Source organism: Lampris incognitus, chromosome 4, assembly GCF_029633865.1.
Source record: "Lampris incognitus isolate fLamInc1 chromosome 4, fLamInc1.hap2, whole genome shotgun sequence".
NCBI classification, from domain to species: Eukaryota; Metazoa; Chordata; class Actinopteri; order Lampriformes; family Lampridae; genus Lampris; species Lampris incognitus.
In genome coordinates, this window is record NC_079214.1 from 21,799,447 (window position 1) to 21,819,981 (window position 20,535).

Sequence of the window (20,535 nt, forward strand, 5' to 3'; positions counted from 1 at the left end):
TGTAAAGCTTTCTCAGCAGTGAAAGTGTTGCACATGCAGGGCACAGCGAGGTCAATATGATAATAAGAGCTCTGGGGATGCTTCTCCGAATGCATGAGTCCTCTTTATACTTCTTTTTTGTCTCACGTCTGGGAGAGATTTTTTTTTATTTACTTCTGCTGTTTCAACCATAGATGGACCACTTAAGCAGTGGTGGTGTCAGTATAATTTGTGGAACAAGTACTTTCTCATGTTCTTTTTTTATTTCCCAGAGAACCTAGAGTCTGTGTGTAAAACTGTGCAAAATGTGCGGGGCACTGAATTTAGTTTAACAAGCCAACAACAACAAAATAGTGAATGCCATATGTGCTGTCAAAAGCATACTAGTTTTCAAGATGTGTTTTTAGGGTGTAGAGGAATCCAGCTCTCATGCCATCCATCAGCTTTGCCCCAGTAGATTAACTGTTGTGCCAGATGTGGGTTCAGGTCAGTTTAGTGAATAAATCAATTAGCTGATGAATTCCATTTCACCTCATTCTCAGTAAATATGGTTTACCCTAAATGACTCACTACATTTCTTCCCCAATGAGAAAGTACTTCGTGTTGATATTCAGTTAGCTGTGGTTGAATATATATATATGTGTAGGAAAAAAACGTTTAATACATAGCAGTATAAGCTTGTTTCATGCGTCACGCACTCATCAGCTGCTAATGTGAATCAACAAAGAAAAACACACAGTTTACGTTGCCCCGCGTCACGCTCCTAATTTCGGTGGACAGCAACCAATGAGAGGAGAAAACATTTGAACGATTACAACCAATGGGGTAGGTAGTTACGATGGCCCGCAACCAATGGTGGGGTAGAAAACATTACAACCAATGGGGTAAGGGGCTAGGGCTTGTATTGAAAAAGCATTTAAATGACCAGGGCACTGCTGAAATAGCCTACATTTAAAATATAACAAAGTAACGTCAAATGGGGTAATTTATGTCTATCATATAGTGGGGGTGGTGTTGGGGCACAGCTGGAAGGGCAGGCAGTTAAAATATGAAAAAAAAATCTAATAAATGCCATGTGTATCATCTAATGGGGGGGGGTGAGAGAATAATAAAGACATTTTACTTGTAGTAACAAAGGAGATATTTTTTTCGGTGTCTACAGCTGGTGGCTAATTCGTTTCTACTATTCAAGGTAGACATATCAGGTATCAGGTCTGCAGATAATAAAATACTTTTCTGCCAAGCACAGGTTACGTCTTTTGTCACTAATTGAATATGCATTGCGCTTTGCAAGGATTTTCCATATATATATATATATATACACTACCGTTCAAAAGTTTGGGATCACCCAAACAATTTTGTGTTTTCCATGAAAAGTCACACTTATTCACCACCATATGTTGTGAAATGAATAGAAAATAGAGTCAAGACATTGACAAGGTTAGAAATAATGATTTGTATTTGAAATAAGATTTTTTTTACATCAAACTTTGCTTTCGTCAAAGAATCCTCCATTTGCAGCAATTACAGCATTGCAGACCTTTGGCATTCTAGCTGTTAATTTGTTGAGGTAATCTGGAGAAATTGCACCCCACTCTTCCAGAAGCAGCTCCCACAAGTTGGATTGGTTGGATGGGCACTTCTTTGAGCAGATTGAGTTTCTGGAGCATCACATTTGTGGGGTCAATTAAACGCTCAAAATGGCCAGAAAAAGAGAACTTTCATCTGAAACTCGACAGTCTATTCTTGTTCTTAGAAATGAAGGCTATTCCATGCGAGAAATTGCTAAGAAATTGAAGATTTCCTACACCGGTGTGTACTACTCCCTTCAGAGGACAGCACAAACAGGCTCTAACAGGTACTATTTAATGAAGATGCCAGTTGGGGACCTGTGAGGCGTCTGTTTCTCAAACTAGAGACTCTAATGTACTTATCTTCTTGCTCAGTTGTGCAACGCGGCCTCCCACTTCTTTTTCTACTCTGGTTAGAGCCTGTTTGTGCTGTCCTCTGAAGGGAGTAGTACACACCGGTGTAGGAAATCTTCAATTTCTTAGCAATTTCTCGCATGGAATAGCCTTCATTTCTAAGAACAAGAATAGACTGTCGAGTTTCAGATGAAAGTTCTCTTTTTCTGGCCATTTTGAGCGTTTAATTGACCCCACAAATGTGATGCTCCAGAAACTCAATCTGCTCAAAGAAGTGCCCATCCAACCAATCCAACTTGTGGGAGCTGCTTCTGGAAGCGTGGGGTGCAATTTCTCCAGATTACCTCAACAAATTAACAGCTAGAATGCCAAAGGTCTGCAATGCTGTAATTGCTGCAAATGGAGGATTCTTTGACGAAAGCAAAGTTTGATGTAAAAAAAATCTTATTTCAAATACAAATCATTATTTCTAACCTTGTCAATGTCTTGACTCTATTTTCTATTCATTTCACTACATATGGTGGTGAATAAGTGTGACTTTTCATGGAAAACACAAAATTGTTTGGGTGATCCCAAACTTTTGAACGGTAGTGTATATATATATATATATATATATATATATATATATATATATATATATATAAGTAGCGCACAAGTAGCATGTAACTGCCTGCTCTCAAATATGTTGCTCTCAAATGTATAAACCGAAATCCACAGATAAAGCATGGACCATCCTCATGTTAAATTACTTACAGCAGGAGACCTTCCCAGCAATGCTGAGTTTGAAATACTGGAGCATTTTATTCAGACCTCCTCCTGTCTCTGCCATATGGAATAACGATTTAGGTCTAGGGTCAGGAAAAGATCTTCATGTTCCTACCAAACATAAGCTCACTGCTGCCTGCGCTTGGTTCCATGAAACCAAACAAACCCTGTCGCCCTGGGGTACATGTTTGTGTGTAGTCAGGAAGTTGAATTCATTCTGCCCTAGAGGCTCGCTGTCTGTTGTATAACCGCTTCATTCAACTGGCTTTTTCTTGTTATCGGCTTTGCCTTTATTAGCTTTTGGCTTTCATCGCAGTGTCTTTCCGTATGAAAAGCAAAATGATCACAGCAGAGCGGAAAAATAGGTTTAATATAATTTTCTTCCATTAATTTTGCAAGTGTGTGGCCTATCAATAGAGCCATTTGCCCAGTAAATGGTCCTAATGGCTCTTGTGCCCCAGGCTAACAGTAGCATAACACTGTAGCATAACACCCTGTGTGTGTGTGGGGGGGGGGGTAGAGAGATATAAAATTTTAAAAAATTAAAAAGCTGTGTATTTGGGTTCATCTGATAGAAGTGGTTTTGTGTTACAGTGAGTTTGACTGTTGAATCTACTACCAGGTTTATGTAATGCATAACAGTCACTCGCTGATATCAACGATAACCTTCCTGTAATGGTCATATTTAAGGTAAATGAGGATAATGTACAGTAATGGTCAACTTATATTGTACATTCCCTGATACATTTGTATCAAACATCTAACTTACTTTCACTCTTACAAGCTTCACTTAAATTGTTACTGCTTTTAGTTATCACTATAGGGGAGTAAACTGATTGTGGGAATTTTGGAATTGCCACGACTAATGACATGTCCTTTTTTGCTGGTATGTGCAGACTGAACCTTTCACCTCACACCATGGAGACTGACGATGGTTTGTTGGCTCATGGACGCATCTTATCTGGATTGGCTTGTCAGTGACTAATAGAACTGTTGGTGCCTTTCTCCAGTGCTTTACCAAGTGCTTTTGGTGTTCAATCTGTGTCGTCATCTCAGATACCCCATCTTACACTCTTGACATATACGTATATTTAATAGGAATGGGTAATTTGGCTCATTTCACTGCTCATATTTTTAACTGACTTCTTTGAAAATGACAAAACAAAGACAGTACGGTAAAGTGAAAACTGAGATTTGCACAAAATAAAGACGACAAACATGAGTAGCCCATATCAGACACATCTGAAAATGTGCAAGAATAATGTGAGAGTTGCTACATGTCTCCATCATGTTCATGGCATTCCAGCTATCATATATTTTGCTAGCAGATGCTATCCCTGTACTCCAAGCACACTAAGTACATCAAGTATATCAAGGTCCATGTGTGTCGCTGCACAGTTCAGTATAGGCAAGGAAGGGCAAATTAATTTGTGTAGCCCATTCCAGCAACAAGGCAATATATAAAACAAAAGGCATCAAGACAAAATGAAAAAGCAACATGAGGCAATAAAAGACATAAAAAAAGATAGATAACATTTACAGTGAAGTCTAAGATGATAATCAAAAGCTTCAAATTTGATTTAATAAAAGGCAGCACAAACAGGAAAGTGTTCAGCCTTGATTTAGAAGAACTGAGAGTTGCAGCAGACCTGCAGTTTTCTGGGAGTTTGTTCTAGATATGTGGTGCATAAAAACTGGAAGCTGCCTCCATGTTTAGTTTTGACATTGAGGACAGAAAGCAGACCTGTCCCAGATGATCTGAGAGATCTGGATGGTTCATAGCATAGCAGAACATCAGAAATGTATTTCAGCCCTAAACCATTCAGTGCTGTATAAACCAAGAGCAGTATATTTAATTAGCCAATAGGAAGGAGTATAACGGGGAAAATAGACTTTGTTTTTAATACAGCACGGGTTGGGTTTTTTTTTCGTTTTTTTTTTTTTTCGTTTTTTTTTTTTTTTTGGATGATCATTACGCACTAGTATACTGGTCCCAAGCCCGGATAAATGGGGAGGGTTGCATCAGGAAGGGCGTCTGGCATAAAATCTTTGCCAAATCAAATATGCGGATCATAAATCAGATTTCCACACCGGATCGGTCAAGGCCCGGGTTACCAACGACCACCACAGGTACTGTTAACCAGCAGTGTGCCAATGGAAACTATGCTACTGTTGGGCGAAGGAGAAGAAGAGGGGGAAGGCATGTGCGGAGGCAGTAGAAGAGGAGGAAGGGTAAGAGTGTAGAGGTGAAAGTCGTAATTTTGAATGTTGGCATTATGACTGGTAAAGGGAGAGAGCTGGCTGATATGATGGAGAGAAGGAAGGTAGATATACTGTGTGTGCAAGAGACCAAGTGGAAGGGGAGTAAGGCCAGGAGCATTGGAGGAGGGTTCAGACCCTTCTACCATGGTGTGAATGAGAGGAGAAATGGGGTAGGGGTAATTCTGAAGGAAGAGTATATCAAGGGTGTGTTGGAGGTGATGAGAGTGTTGGACAGAGTGATGAGTATGAAGCTGGAAATCGAAGGTGTGTTGATGAATGTTATCAGCACATATGCCCCACAAGTTGGGTGTGAGATGGAAGAGAAAGAAGAATTCTGGAGTGAGTTGGATGTAGTGGTGGAGAGTGTACCCAAAGAGGAGAGAGTGGTGATTGGAGCGGACTTCAATGGGTATGTTGGTGAAGGGAACAGAGGTGATGGGTAGGTGTGGTGTCAAGGAGAGGAATGTAAATGGACAGATGATGGTGATTTTGCAGAAAGGATGGAAATGGCTGTGGTGAATACATACACTATATGGACAAAAGTATTGGGACACACCTCTTAATCATTGAATTCAGGTGTTTCATTCAGACCCATTGCCACAGGTGTATAAAATCAAGCAGCTAGCCATGCAGTCTGCATTTACAAACACTGAAAGAATGGGTTGTTCTGAAAAGCTCAGTGAATTCAAGCGTGGTACTGTCATAGGATTCCACCTTTGCAATAAGTCAGTTTGTGAAATTTCTTCCCTGCTAGATATTCCACGGTCAACTGTAAGTGGTATTATTGAAAAGTGGAAGCATTTAGGAACAACAGAAACTCAGCCATGAAGTGGCACACCACGTGAAGTCACACAGCGGGGTCAACGAGTGCTAAGGCGCATAGCGCGTAAAAGTCATCAACGCTCTGTTGACTCAGTAACCAGAATTCCAAACTTCCTCTGGCATTAACATTAGCCCAAAAACTGCACCGGGAGCTTCATGGAATGGGTTTCCATGGCCGAGCAGCTGCATGCAAGCCTTACATCACCAAGCACAATGCCAAGCGTCGGATGGAGTGCTGTAAAGCACGCTGCCACTGGACTCTGGAGCAGTGGAAACGTGTTCTGTGGAGTGACGAATCACGCTTCTCTGTCTGGCAGTCTGATGGATGAGTCTGGGTTTGGCAGATGCCAGGAGAACGTTACCTGCCTGACTGCATTGTGCCAACTGTAAAGTTTGATGGAGGAGGGATAATGGTATGGGGTTGTTTTCCCAGGGCTGGGCTAGGCCCTTTAGTTCCAGTGAAGGGAAATCTTAATGCTTCAGCATACCAAGACATTTTGGACAATTCTATGCTTCCAACTTTGTGGGAACAGTTTGGGGAGGGCCCTTTTCTGTTCCGTCATGACTGTGCCCCAGTGCACAAAGCAAGGTCCATTAAGACATGGTTGGGTGAGTTTGGTGTGGAAGAACTTGACTGGCCCGCACAGAGCCCTGACCTCAACCCCATCGAACACCTTTGGGATAAACTAGAAAGGAGATTGCGAGCCAGGTCTTCTCATCCAACATCAGTGCCTGACCTCACAAATGCTCTTCTGGGTGAATGGGCAAAAATTCCCACAGACACACCCCAAAATCTTGTGGAAAGCCTTCCCAGAAGAGTGGAAGCTGTTATAGCTGCAAACGGGGGGACCAACTCTATATTAATGCATATGGATTTAGAATGGGATGTCATAAAAGCTCCTGTAGGTATAATGGCCAGGTGTCCCAATACTTTTGTCCATATAGTGTATTTCAAGAAGAAGGAGGAACACAGGGTGACATAAAAATGGAGGAAAGTGTACACAGGCGGACTATATCTTATGTAGCAGGCATGATCTGAAAGGTATTGGAGACTGCAAGATAGTGACAGGGGAGAACATAGCTAGGCCGTATCGGATGGTGGTCTGTAGGATGACGTTGGAGACCAAGAAAAAGAAGAGAATGAAGGTGAAAATTGAAGAAAGAAGACTGTTGTGTGGCATATCAAGATTCAAGATTATTTGTTACATCTTATGATACAAGTACAAGAGAGTAAAATTATTGTGTTTCGGCTCCTCAACACTGCAGCAACAATAGTAATAACGGTAGGGGGAGGAGGTCAGGGAGTTGAGAGTTAAGACAGGCACTGGGTGGTAGTGAAGATTTGCTGAATGGCTGGGCAAGCACTGCAGAAATAGTGAGGGAGACAGCTAGGAAAGGTATTGGTGTGTCATCTGGACAGAGGAAGGAAGACATGAGACTTGGTGGTGGAATGAGGAAGTACAGCAAAGTGTACAGAGGAAGAGGTTGGCAAAGAAGTGGGATAGTCTGAGAGATGAAGAAAGTAGACGGGTGTACAAGGAGATCCAGCGTAAAGCGAAGAGTGAGGTGGCAAAGAAAGTAAAAGGCGTATGGTGAGTTGTATGAGAGGTTAGACACTAAGGAAGGAGAAAAGGACTTGTGCTGATTAGCTAGACAGAAGGACTGTGCTGGGAAGGATGTGCAGCAGGTTAGAGCGATCAAGGATAGAGATGGAAATGTGCTGACAAGTGAGGAGAGTGTGTTGGGAAGGTGGAAGGAGTACTTTGAGGGGCTGATAAATGAAGAAAAGGAGAGAGAGAGAAGGTTGAATGATGTGGGGATAGTGAATCAGGAGGTGCAGTGGATTAGCAAGGAGGAAATGAGGGCAACTATGAAGAGGATGAAGAGTGGAAAGGCAGTTGGTCCAGATGACATACCTGTGGAGGCATGGAGATGTTTAGGAGAGATGACAGTGGAGTTTTTAACTAGATTGTTTAACACAATCTTGGAAAGTGAGAGGATGCATGAGGAGTGGAGAAGAAGCATACTGATACCGATTTTCAAGAATAAGGGCGATGTGCAGAATTGTAGCAGCTACAGAGGTATAATGTTGATCAGCCACAGCATGAAGATAAAGGAAAGAGTAATAGAAGCTAGGTTAAGAGAGAGGTGACGATTAGTGAGCAGCAGTATGGTTTCATGCCACAAACGAGCACTACAGATGTGATGTTTGCTATGAGAATGTTGATGGAGAAGTATAGAGAAGGTCAGAAGGTCAAAGAGGAGGTTTATGGATGTGGTGAGTGAGGACATGCAGGTGGCTGGTGTGACAGAATAAGATGCAGAAGACAGGAAGAGATGGAAATGGATGATCCCCTGTGGCAACCTCTAACAGGAGCAGCCAAAAGTAGTAGTACATAGTGCAGTGCCCGTTCATCCAAACTTCACACTCGACACGCGAAGGAATACGGGTGTAATTCTTCCTCTGACCACAATGTGGGTTGCAGTGGCAGAGTGGCTTCGCTCATGTTTCCACTTGTTGACTCCATGGGAACTGTGATTATCTTAACTGGGCATTTGTCAAAGACAGGAAGACGCCCAAACAGTGCACCAGCCAACTGAAGAGAGGAGAAGGAAAACAGCTGCCTAGTGTAAACTAGTGGTGATTCCGTCTGTGACAGGAGTGTCAGAACAGTTGAGTGGGTATTTTCCAAACACCACGTCGCACTTTCTTCAAACCCCAAAACACTGCACCAGAAATTGGTCTACCCCAAGAATCAGGTCCGCTGGCACAAACAGAGCAATATAGTATACACTGTTAAGAGCCGGAAGGATTCCCATGACTTGTACATCGGGGAAACCAAACATGCTGTCAGAGAAAGTTGAATCAGTTCATCTGGACACAACGTTTATTGGGAGAAACTTTTCATCACTCATCTAAGTGACCTCTTCAGTCTCAACTGAATGCAGGTATCCCCACCCTTATAAACAGCACAGTGGCATAGCGACTGGAAACGATTGGTTTCATATGCAAATTGCCATGACCATTAACTAGAGTAACAATGGCCATGTGTACTACTATTCACAGAGGATTAAGGAATAGTTGCAGTCAAATCATTGTAAGATGGTGACAGATGTACTCTTAGCCCCCCCCGGTTTGGAATGGACTCAATGGTATGTTTGTGATGTTTTAGTCTTGTTTGTGTCAAACCAATCAGTATTCCAGAGTATAATACAAATATTTTTGTTGAACTTGTAATTGAAGTGCTTTTGTTATTTTGTCTTCAAATAAAGCACTTCAAACCGTGTGTATAGGCCTATTGGATTCCCAAAAAATCATGGCATCATCAGGGGGTGAATGTAGGACTCACATCAGGGGGTGGGGAGTTTGGGGCATGTCCCTTATTTCTCCACATAGAGGGGCAACCCTAAGACAGACAGACGGACGGACGGACGGACGGACAGACAGACTCCTATTTTAGTTAGATAGGTAGCCAATGGTCATAATAATGTAGGTTAGTGTTGAGTCTCGTAGAGCTAAGTTTAATGCAAACATCAACACGTTCATTTGTTGATCCATAGTTTAGCCAGCTGCCTAGCAAAAAAAAAAAAATGGATAGGCTACATTGTTATTTCTTGCTGCTGGAAGCTCCCTGCACTTTTTGTTTTAAGATAATGAAAAGTTCTGTTAATTAAACATATGCTTAAAGGTATTTCAACAAAGTTTTGTGTCGGAGTTTGTGTTGTTCTAAATTTTGGCACCGAGATTTTCATTTTTACTGCAACGGTATATCAGTTATCGATCTCCTTGGTTACTAATCTGTATCTGTATCGGCCCAGAAAAAAAACACCATCAGTCAACCCCTACTGTGCACCAGAGTATCTATTCAAGGTGCTTTACAGTACCGTGTGGCACACCATGTAGTTTGTAGTGCACTTGGTCATACTTTGGGTAACCTCAGGTGCTTTTGACACTCATTTTGGTGCCGATTGTAGTTCAGTTGGTGGGTAGCACACTTTTTGGTACTTTGTTGTTTATCTTTGGGAACTTTGAGATGGTTTGGGATTTACTATATGGTCTTTTATGTAGACTATGTGGTCCTTTGGGACCCTCAGTGGCATTTCATATTTTCGAGGAACCGTATAGAGGTTTGCGGGCGTAGTGTGTGGTACATTATCAGACACCCTGTGTATTATCGCCATTTTCACATTGCGTCCACTTGAATCTAATCTTGAATACCTGATTCTCATTTTGCTGTTCATTTGATTAAGACTGTTATGATAATCTGCCTGACCTTTAAACCAAAATGACTGGTCAAAGTATTTTCTTATGCAGGTCCTAATTGGCTCAAGCTGAACCAAGTAGCAGCTGATTTGTTGATTCCCTGTCTGGGTAGTGTTTTCCCTTCCCCATCTGGTCTGAATTGAACCTCCTTTTCCTCTCCTGGATCTATGTGCTCCTGTGGCACTATGTCATCACTCCTCCCTTTTAGCAGAAAAAAAAAGACACTGGAAACATGACTGGAGCCCTACATCAATGGAAATATAAGTATCTCTTCTCCGAACTGCCTCCCCATCAGCGGCCACATCGATTGCCAGCAGCGGAATGAACTTTCCACTCACGTGCTCACATACATGTGCATGCCTATACTTTCCCCCCTGCTTTATCAGCTGTGTCATCGAGCAGTTTGAGGAATTTAGAAAGAAAGCTGTGACTGCAGTAATTTCACATCAATGCAGTAACTTCACTTTTTCACACCCGAAGTGTAGAAATAATTGGGCCCTTGAGGACAGTTGCAGATTAATCAGTAGAGAATAACTGTCAAAAAGAATTGTTCTTTCACATCTCAACAGACAAACTAGCACCACATCAGCTGTATCTTTATAAATTAATTTGTTGCATTTTATAAACAAATTTGCTACCCTCCCACCCACTTTGCCTACTCTAGGGCACATTTTCTGTTCGTTTCATCCATCTGTTTAGAAAACTAAGTCATGATTGTGATGAAATTTCTCATTTCCCCAGCTAATAGGGCTGCTCTCTGCTACTTCCAGTAGAATTGGAAGGGTTGAGTATAAATTGGCAAATAGACACAATCTGACTAATCTCCAGAAAGCCCAGTGGAGTCTGCAGTTTGCAGTGTTGAGGTTGGAATTGGGTCTAGAGGCCTGTTAGGGTGTCCAAGTGAGAACACTGTTCACTCTGTCTTTTATAAACCAGGAAGGTAGTGGTTGGTCTCTGTGTCATTCGGGTCTGTTTGGTAAATAAAAGGTATTTTTGTTGAACGTTTTGGAGGCTGGTGGGAACACAGTGCTACAGTGGTTTGTTTTACTCTGGGAGATTTATAAACAAGCACACGCTAATTGTTGACTAAATGTGGGTATGAATTCCCAATTACATTTTTTTTCTCTCAAATTTCTACATGTTTGGATTTTGGGGGCTGGTGTAAACTATGTCATGATTTCTTTGGAGAGGGTTGGGTTAAGGTTAGGGTTTGTTGTGTCAATATGTTATGCTATGGTTTTTTTTAATGCTGGCTGCCTTTTACTTTTCTATTTAATACACTCACAATGAATGAAAAGCTTTCAAATGGGTGTTCAATGATAATTTGGGCTACTCATTCCAGGCTTATTGTTAACTCAGATAACACAAAACAAACGATCTATCAAAAGGTTATTACTCCGTGTGTAAAGTGTTTAACACCAATTTGACAGAAAAAAAATGGACTTGAGTTTCAAGTTTAGTGTTGCAAATTAGTACCAGTTGATTTGACACTTAATGTAGTTGCATTTGGACCTTTTTCATCAGTCATTCATTCATACGTACAAATGTGTTCTTACACGCCCATGGGATTTTTTAGCCCTGAAGTTTGTCTCAGAGGCCAGCTTACAACCTGGGTAACCCCTGAATTTAGACACCAGTTGGCTAACACTGATGTCTTTGGAAGCCTGGTTGATTGCTTGTTGCTGAGGTAGACAATAGATGTTAGTGGGAAGGAGTTACAACTATCTATCAGGCTTTGCAACCGACTGTCAGACAATCTTGAGAACTAAAAAAAAAAAAATTTCCATGGGTGTGTAAGAACAAATTTGTACGTACGAATGACTGATGAATGAGCCCCAATGGTTATAAAGTATGACAAATTCCCTACAGCTGGTATGGTTTAACCCAGATGTTTGCAGCTGCTTTATACCAAATATCAGTTTTTTTTTCTGTTTGTTCAGCTTGTTTTTTTTTTTTTCTTGGGTGGGGGGGCAGTGCTATATTAAGATCGTTGGTATTCGTATTAATATGAGCTTTGCTTTTCCTGCTCATGAATTTTTTTTTACAACATTTTTACAATAGCCAGAGGCATCAGAATCAGCTTTATTTGGTCAAGTATGCTTACACATACAAGGAATTTGTCTCCGGTTTATTGGCTCTCAATGTACTTACAAAGAATAACAACACAACAATCTTCAGGAATATACTTGTATCCTCAGACATAATCTTGATATAATATAATATAATATAATATAATGGATGGAGAATATAATATAACATAGTATAACATAGTATGATAGCTTCAGGAATATATATATATAAGGAATGACTATATACAGGTGGAACCATTTCTGTAAACTGTAAACAGGATACAAATAGTGCAAAGAAGTGAAGAGAGCAACGAGTGCTGAGATGAATATTAAACGGGTAAAACAAATCTTTATTTTTCTCTTTATTTTTATTGAATAAAACAAATCCTCAAAGGAAATAAGTAAAGTTATACTTTATTGATCCATCTGTCACAATGGAAATTCATTAATATTGCTGCCTATGTTGCCAGAATGGGAGCAGAACAACACCGCTTGGGGCAGTTGGGTTGAAATGCCTTGACCCAGGGGCACATTGGTAGTACCTGACATTCGGTTACCGGCGCCCTTTGGCTGTCCGCCCTTCTCTTCATTACACTCATAGAGTTTGAGGACTGAATACTGTTTAAAGCTTCGGTTCTTAGTTGATTTATTAAACACTGATAATATGTTAAAAAAGTGGATTTTGGTGTTGGCAGAGCTCATTGTCCTTTTAAAGGGTGCGTATTTTTTTCTGTCTCCAAGCTCTCTATTGCACATTCCACTGATGACCCATTGAAGGAAGTTAGTCCAAGCTCTGTGATAAAACTTAACTAAGTCAAACAAAGCTCCTTGGATAACAGAGTTTTGAAAGGACTCCCAGCTGCAGAGGAAAGTAACGCAGCCTTCCAGCTTAAACAGAGCACACAGAGGGATGTCCAAACTGCCATGAGCTGCCTGCCAGCCACAGGAGCCATGCCTTCAGGTTTTTTGGTCTGGAAAAGTCACTACAGCAGACCAATAGCTAGAGGAAACAGGAAAGGGATTATGCACATATTCTATCTTGTCAGCCTGTCAAATGTGTCCCCTCAAGCACAGGCTCCCCATTGACTTTCATTTAAACGTCTTTGAGAAACCCAAGCCTCTGTCACTTACGTGTCGATTCTCCCTCTCCCCATTTCCTCACACACACACACACAAATGCATGTTAGGAAACACACACAGTCTGGTGTTGTATCACTGTTGGCTGTGGCTAGAACCTATGTGAGCGAGTGAGACTAATCTCTGATTGACTCTGCAGCAGCACAGGCTGTTCCAGGAAATCGGTGTGGTGATTTGCATTTGGTGAGTAAGAGTGTGCCGAGCATTACATGCCAATAAGAGCAGAACATTCTGGACGCTGTCACTTCTGAACCTTACTGCTCGGCCCAGTCGCTGAAGGACTCTCTTACCCAACCACCAACTGAAGAGCTGGTCTGGCTTCATTCCCTCTGATTGTTCCTATCACTTGTACTGTATGTTCTCTGCAGGCTAATGTCACTGCCAATTAAGGCAGTCTTAAAGCCTTAATCATCAGAGGAGTCTCTGAAATTTCCATGACTTCTCAGCCTCCCAATATTTCATGAAGAGTGGAACAGTCAGCTTCCCCTCTTTTTTAGCTTTCAGTTCACTCAGTTCACTGTTAAGTAGACATAGAGTAAATGTATAGCTGTACGTGTGATGGGTACCTGTTTGTACTTTAGCATATTTGTTCCGGACCAACTCTCCCCAACCTTCTGGTCTTCACCTGATAAGCTTTTAAAGTTAAGCAAGCCATGTGCACGTCGGAAATGACTCGGAAAAGGCCAGTGTTGGTGCAGAGTTCAGTTCTTCGTGAGAAATGACCAAGATCCTATTTACAGCCGAAGTGCAGCTAAATCTCCTCTGGTGTTCCCCGTACTCTCTGCAGCTTGTGCTGTGGCTTTCCTATATGCGGCATCTGAAACTGCTGAGCTGAAACAGCTCCCGCACCCGAGACATGCAGGTCCAGTTTCACGAGTGGTTATTGAAACATTCAAACTTGCCCCTTGCTCCAGTTCCTCACTCTCAGCCTTTGTTTTCTTTAGTCACCTTCAGGAACTTGAGGAGTTTACTGCATCGTTACCTTTCTCACAAGTATATCCCAACAGTCTTGACAAGTTTTAACAAGCGGGGGGTCTTTGACCCTGACATGGGTCCTGACAGTAACTTGTTGTTTGTGGCAACACCTTGGAAGTTTTGTGAGTTGTGAGTGTCGATGTGTTTCTGACTGATGCTACATGTGAGAGGTCTCTTTGTCTTCTCCTTTGTGCGTTTCTGTCACAGACAGGTCTGCTGAAAATGAACAACAAGCTGATGAGTCAGCACGCTCCGCCAGTTTGAGTTGCTTACAGCCATTAATCTATGGGGCCTTTACCATGAACACCTGACGCGGGTGATTTCTCACATCCACATTTTGAGACCTCATCTGTCATTGATCTGGATTCAGACAGGAAGCTTGTCGGTCCTTCCCCATACAATTTCCAACCTTATAATTCTTGATTCTGCTGCCCCTTTGTGGCGCATCAGTTTTGACCGTTGTTAAAAAATAAGAAGAAATAAAGAGCCATGTACATCACACCACACATTTTGTTGTAACAACCCCTCATACCTCCTCAATACACACACACACATACACCCTCCCCCAAATGTGCTTAGCAGCTGTTTCTGCAGGAGTCACAGGCAAGAGCCTCCATGGAAAAAGAAGTTGAGCCAGTTGGGTGGAGAGCAGTGGGAGGATTTTTTCCACTCTCAGACTGTCTGTCTGACCAACCATCTGTCTAACGGACAGTCTGTCTCATAATCAGACCTATAACCAGTCAGATTTCAGGAATTTACTCATCTTGAGGTGCTGAGCCCATTGCATGTAGTGGCAAATTTTACAGTTTTGAGCGAAATCCTATACAACCCCCGGGGGTTGTATAGGATGTTTGTGGAAAGGATGTTTGTGGAAATTGTCAGCTGCATTCAGTAAGGCTTCTGTGTGCCCATCATTGATTACCTACTTCAAAACGTTGCATGCTCATGTTTGTGCTTGTCTTAGCATCCTTCACCTTGGCATGGCAGATGAACCTGTCTTGGCCTGAATATGTACCGTTGTTGCCAACATGGTGGAAAATATGAGCAAAAGTAAAGGAGTTGTGAGTGGCAGGTGAGAGAAGATTCCTGCCTGCACTGGTTAGTAATGTAAAAAGTGTCAGTCATCCTGTATTGTGCCCATGTTGGAGTCGCTCCGTTCTTTTTATTATCAGCTGTATCGAAACGCGGAAGAATGTGGGTGTACTTTTCTTTGGATTGCCAAAACCTCCAGTGTCCATCTAGTGCAATGGAATACATGCGTCTCAAAAATTGCAAATGTCGGCACTCAGCTGGCATGTCTTTTGCATATTTTGGTTTATGATTGGTTTATTTACTGTATGTACCGATCGATTACATAAACAACTCCTATCTCCTCCTACTCTTTGCAGAACGCCTTTACTGGGATTCCTCGCTGCATATTCCCACAGCCAGTTTCCAGGACATTCTCCACGATGATAAGGCAGCTCTGGCCTGGCTCTTGGCACTTCGCCGTGTTGGCATTGTCTACCTGAAGGGGGCTCCTTTGGAGCAAGGCCAGGTGGCCAGATTGAGTGAGAGGATTGGCTATCTGAGACTCACTTTCTATGGGTGAGATACCACAACATTTATACATTTTGTTCCATTCATTCTTAGCCAAGCTGCCATTTTATACTTAAATTCCCTATTAAATCTAGAACTGTGGAAAAATATGATGTTGATAATATAACAGAGCAGAGCCCCAGGCGTACGTATTCACCAAGGTTAGGACCAAAGCAACGCTAAACCAAAACAAAAAAAAACAAAAACAAAAATCTTTATTTACAAACCATTTCCGGAAGATCCTAGATCAACCAGGATTTGTGATGAATAAACCCAGGCTTTCAGCTCTCTCACCTTGGGTTAAGGTGAACTTAAACTCAGCAGTTGAGTTATCACGGTGATGATTGCTCCGGGACAGAGAGCTACAAAAACAACCTAAAAGCATTCCAGCTGCTTTTTTTTTTTTTTTAAGAGAGGAATTACCTGGTGCACTCAATCATAACGGGGGTTTGGAAAACAAAGCCTTTCCTCCCAGCAGATGAGCTCATACAAGTGGAAGCAAAATACTGCGAACCTAAGTTAAAGACGCGTGTTTAGCAGTGCCAGACTGTTTTATGACCTGGGCTAGAACACAAGAAATGCATCTGAACAACGCACGCCTGCATAGAAAATGGAAACTAACTTTTCCTCATTATTGCAGTACCGTCACTGCATCACAATGAACTCTTACTATTGAAAACTAAAGTGTAAGCACTCCTCTGAACCAGTTCTAGTCCCCTTCCAGGAGCAGTGAAATTCTTCTTATCTTTTTCTCTTTAAAGCTTAATCTGTGCATCAGAGTCTCTGAAAATAAGTTCAAATTCGAAAAAAGAAAATACCAAAGATGATTCGTCAACACTCTCCTCTTCTCTAGGCACACATGGCAGGTCCAGGACAAACCTATGGCAAACAATGTCGCTTACACCTCTGGGATGCTCAGCCTCCATACAGATTACCCTGCATTGCACTTCCCACCTGGAGTGAGTAACTTTGAATTCAGTGGTCCATTAAGACTATCATTTTGTGTTAAAAAAGAAACAGTTACATATTCAGTTATAATCGAATACGTACCATTTCCTTACAATAATTATTGCAAGGAACTGGTGTGTGAATGGTATGTGAATTTGGCTTGGTGTCCTGAGTGTTGTAAAACAAGCATTGTATGGCATGTGTTGGCCTCTTGCAGGTGCAGTTTCTGCACTGCCTGAGCCCGGCTGTCAAAGGAGGGGAGAGCCAGGTTGTGGATGGCTTCCATATGGCTGAGAAGCTGCAAATAGAAGACCCAGAGGCCTTCCAGATCCTCACCTCCTGCCGAGCAGACTTCACCGACACGGGGACAGACTACTGTGACTTCTTGGTGCAGTCAAAGAACCGCATCATTGAGTAAGTTGGAGTCCGCGCCCACCAAATGTAAAGACAGGTAAAAGTTGATGTGGAGTAGGTGTGTGGTTGTGTTGAGGCGGGTATGACCTGGGAACAGGATTTACATCCAGCACATCCACTACATTCACACTGTCTTCATGTATATAAACAAGATTCAGACACATAATACTAACAATCAAAATTACATGCATTTTAAAGCGAGACATAGCAGGTCATTTGATTACGTGATTGTATAAAACTGGAAGAGACTGCCATCTGGTGTTCATATTAGTTATTACATTTAAATACAACTACAGAAGAAACTAAAAGTAAAGGTGATTCTGAGAAATTGAATGAACAAGACTTTTCAAAACGTACATGGCGTTAACTCTTAAGCAAAATAATTTCATTTAAGATAAACTAACAATGAAACCTGACAGCTGCCAATGTGTCTCTTTTCGATTTGTGCAGTGTGGACTACGAGGGTCGAGTCTCAAGGATAAATTATAACAATGCCACTAGAGATTCTGTGCTGGACCTCCCCTTACATCAGGTTCAGCCCTTCTATCGAGCGCTCAAAGCCTTTGTAGACATCATGAATCGGCCAGAGAATGTGGCCACCTACCGAATGGAATCAGGTCAGTGTGTTATTGAGCTCAATGCTCAAACAGAATAACTCGTGGTTAGAGTTTGAATGCAAACCTCTTTAAACCATCATCATTTTGGCAAAGGGACTGATGCACCAAATAATTGCTAGAAATAGAGTAATGACATTTTACAATTACGGTAAAACCTGAGATTGGACTTTGCCGAGGGACCCAGATTCAAGCATCTGCAAGCATCCTCTGTTGAGTCATCCTCAAGCAAAGTTTTAAAATAGGATTCAATTGCAAATCCTGAACTTTGACCCCCCTGGGGACAGGGACAATACGATATAAAGAGCATTTCATGTGCAACTGCTCCTTTACCTATAGTGGCATGATTGTCTGTGTGATTTCTCTCTGTAGGGGATTTGATAACTTTTGATAACTGGCGTTTGCTCCATGGGCGGAGGCACTACACCAGCTCCCCAGACAAACTGCGGCACCTGGAGGGTGCCTACCTTGACTGGGATGAAGTCATGTCTCGCCTTCGACTACTCCGCAAGTCTGTCCACGGAGACAGATAAGCCCGTGGAGCCTTACGGCATTTAAAGGAAACTGTATGACATGGCATGGCTCTGAGCGTTAAGCTAATGGTTTGTCCTTAAAGTTAAGATGACAGTGGGCAAAGTGCAAAAGTAACTTCTAAAAGAAGGGTCAAGAGGTAAAGTCTCTGACCTGAATAACCAAGAGTAAAATAATGTTTGAATGATTTTGAGAACTTTTTTTCCCCCCACAATAAGGGTTTTTGGGCCCTTGGCATAGTGTCAACTGACAAATGAACAAAATGATAGTCAAAGCTACAAATGAACATACTATGTTTGTTCATTGCAACGTTTTGTAAGATTAAGTTAAATACTCTTTTTTTTGTTTTATATGATGTCCCCTCCATAGGTATTACTATGGCAGCATACTAACATGATATCCCATCACTACGTAGTTAGAGTAACGCTCCCTGATCTCAGGTTTAACTTTTGTGACACGTACCGTGTCCATTGCCTTAAGGAAGTCATAAAAATACTTAAATTTAATATGCTCTTAATGTTTGACTAAAATCTTAATAATGTCTTGCTACCTCTGTTTTAGAATAGGCCACGCTACTGTTTACAGAAGTTTCAAATTGGGGATGCCTATTAAAAAGATTTTCCCTAATTGACATTCAATCAAATTAACACACAAAAAATGTCAGCTGATTTACTTTACACAGTCCCATTGATATGGCATATGTAGCAAAACCAACGTATTTATCATCAGTTTCATGGCCAGTAAACCAGTTCCACTTGGACAGAAACTCAAAAGGCCAGATAAAACTCAAGTAGCACAGAAACAATGGGTTATATCAGCAAATACTTTTTTATTAAGAAATGTCAACATAAGATCAGTGTAGGTAAACAACGGACATCCATGGGTCGATTATTTGCGGGCATCCCTAATTCTGATTGTATCACGTTTATGTATTGAAAAATCATTTCGATCTCAGAAAACAAAACAGGGATTATTAGATCAGTAAACGGGTGTCATATTTTATCTATCTGATACAGTACAGCTTTTCATTTTACTGTCAAGTCCATGGTGTAAACGTTACATTATTATCATAATGTCGTGTGTACTATACTGTGTATTTACAGGTTTTGACCGAATGAGTGCCAATCGGGTTTTTCACCCAAATCCATGGTTCCATGTGTAATTAATCCAACCCCGACCACACCTGCTTTGTTTGATAATTCCATTAAATTTTGCCAAATTCAAATGTCATTTCGGTGCCATGACCCATGGCTGTGATGGCATAAGGATGTGCCTTTATAAGTTGGAGTCCATTGATTTGAAGCTACATTCGTTTTCATTTCTAATATTCTGAATAATCAATATACGATCGTCCTATATACTATCCAGTGTTGGTTCCCCCAGAGAATGCTTTGAGTGCTGTAAAACCAGGTACTGTACTTGTTCCACACACCCTATTACCTGTTAACTATTCAATGCAACTTTGTGTACCTCACCATCTCTTAGATTTGGGTCAGCCACTTCATGCTGAACTCGATGTCCTTCTGAGACACGAGAACTGATGCTGAGTTTAGTACGTTTGATTTTTATAGGTGCTTGGTATTATGGTGAGGACATGTAAGGAATTTTTCAATATGTTGGTTTGATTTTTTTTTTTTCAGAGAGAAAACAATTGGGTAAGACTCAAGATCTTAGCTATTAAACGTAAGGTTGGTAGGTATAGTTTTATATACTGAGAAGTGTTCTTAAATCTGAAGTCTACCAGTCTGGCCTTGGACCTGTGGGAGCTCTTCTAGTCAATGTAAATTAATTTGCTTTTCATGACTTGAGTCTTGTTTACTATCTATGGGTCTGACAGTCAGCTGATATCTGGGTATTAAAACTGTTACTTGTTATAGTATTAACTTTGTGAGACTTCAACGGATGATATTTTGAGTGTTCACAATGTTATCTCTGACTTGTTTAAACTCCCACATACGTAGGTTGTCATTCTTTAAAATATCTTTTTATTCAGGCATTTGTTTTACTTCTGTGCTTTATGCATGTTTTCAAGCTCAAGGAAAATGCACTTACGATAAAATCAAATTGCTTTGCTGGATGTGGTAGTAATGAAGAAAATTTGTTTTTTTTCCTGCCATGTCACCTGAGCTCCTTAGCATTTGGAGAACTTATTCAAGGGCTTGACGACTCAAAGCTTGCAACCAAAAAGGATTTCTTTATGTCTACTTGTGTGGAAAAATAACCCATAAAGTGACTTTGAAGTGACCCTTTAA

The 20,535-nt window shown here is 41.3% G+C and overlaps 1 protein-coding gene across 1 annotated transcript in view; it reads left to right on the forward strand.

Annotated features, from left to right (window-relative positions):
* bbox1 (butyrobetaine (gamma), 2-oxoglutarate dioxygenase (gamma-butyrobetaine hydroxylase) 1) overlaps positions 1–20,527 on the forward strand; it is a 39,745-nt gene extending 19,218 nt beyond the window's left edge. The window contains exons 4-8 of the mRNA XM_056278409.1: positions 15,587–15,785; positions 16,630–16,735; positions 16,942–17,138; positions 17,589–17,755; positions 18,125–20,527. Of these exons, the coding sequence (XP_056134384.1) occupies positions 15,587–15,785; positions 16,630–16,735; positions 16,942–17,138; positions 17,589–17,755; positions 18,125–18,285 (830 nt within the window). The 3' untranslated portion in view covers positions 18,286–20,527. The remainder of the gene's footprint in view (positions 1–15,586; positions 15,786–16,629; positions 16,736–16,941; positions 17,139–17,588; positions 17,756–18,124) is intronic.
* The last annotated feature ends 8 nt before the right edge of the window (positions 20,528–20,535 follow it).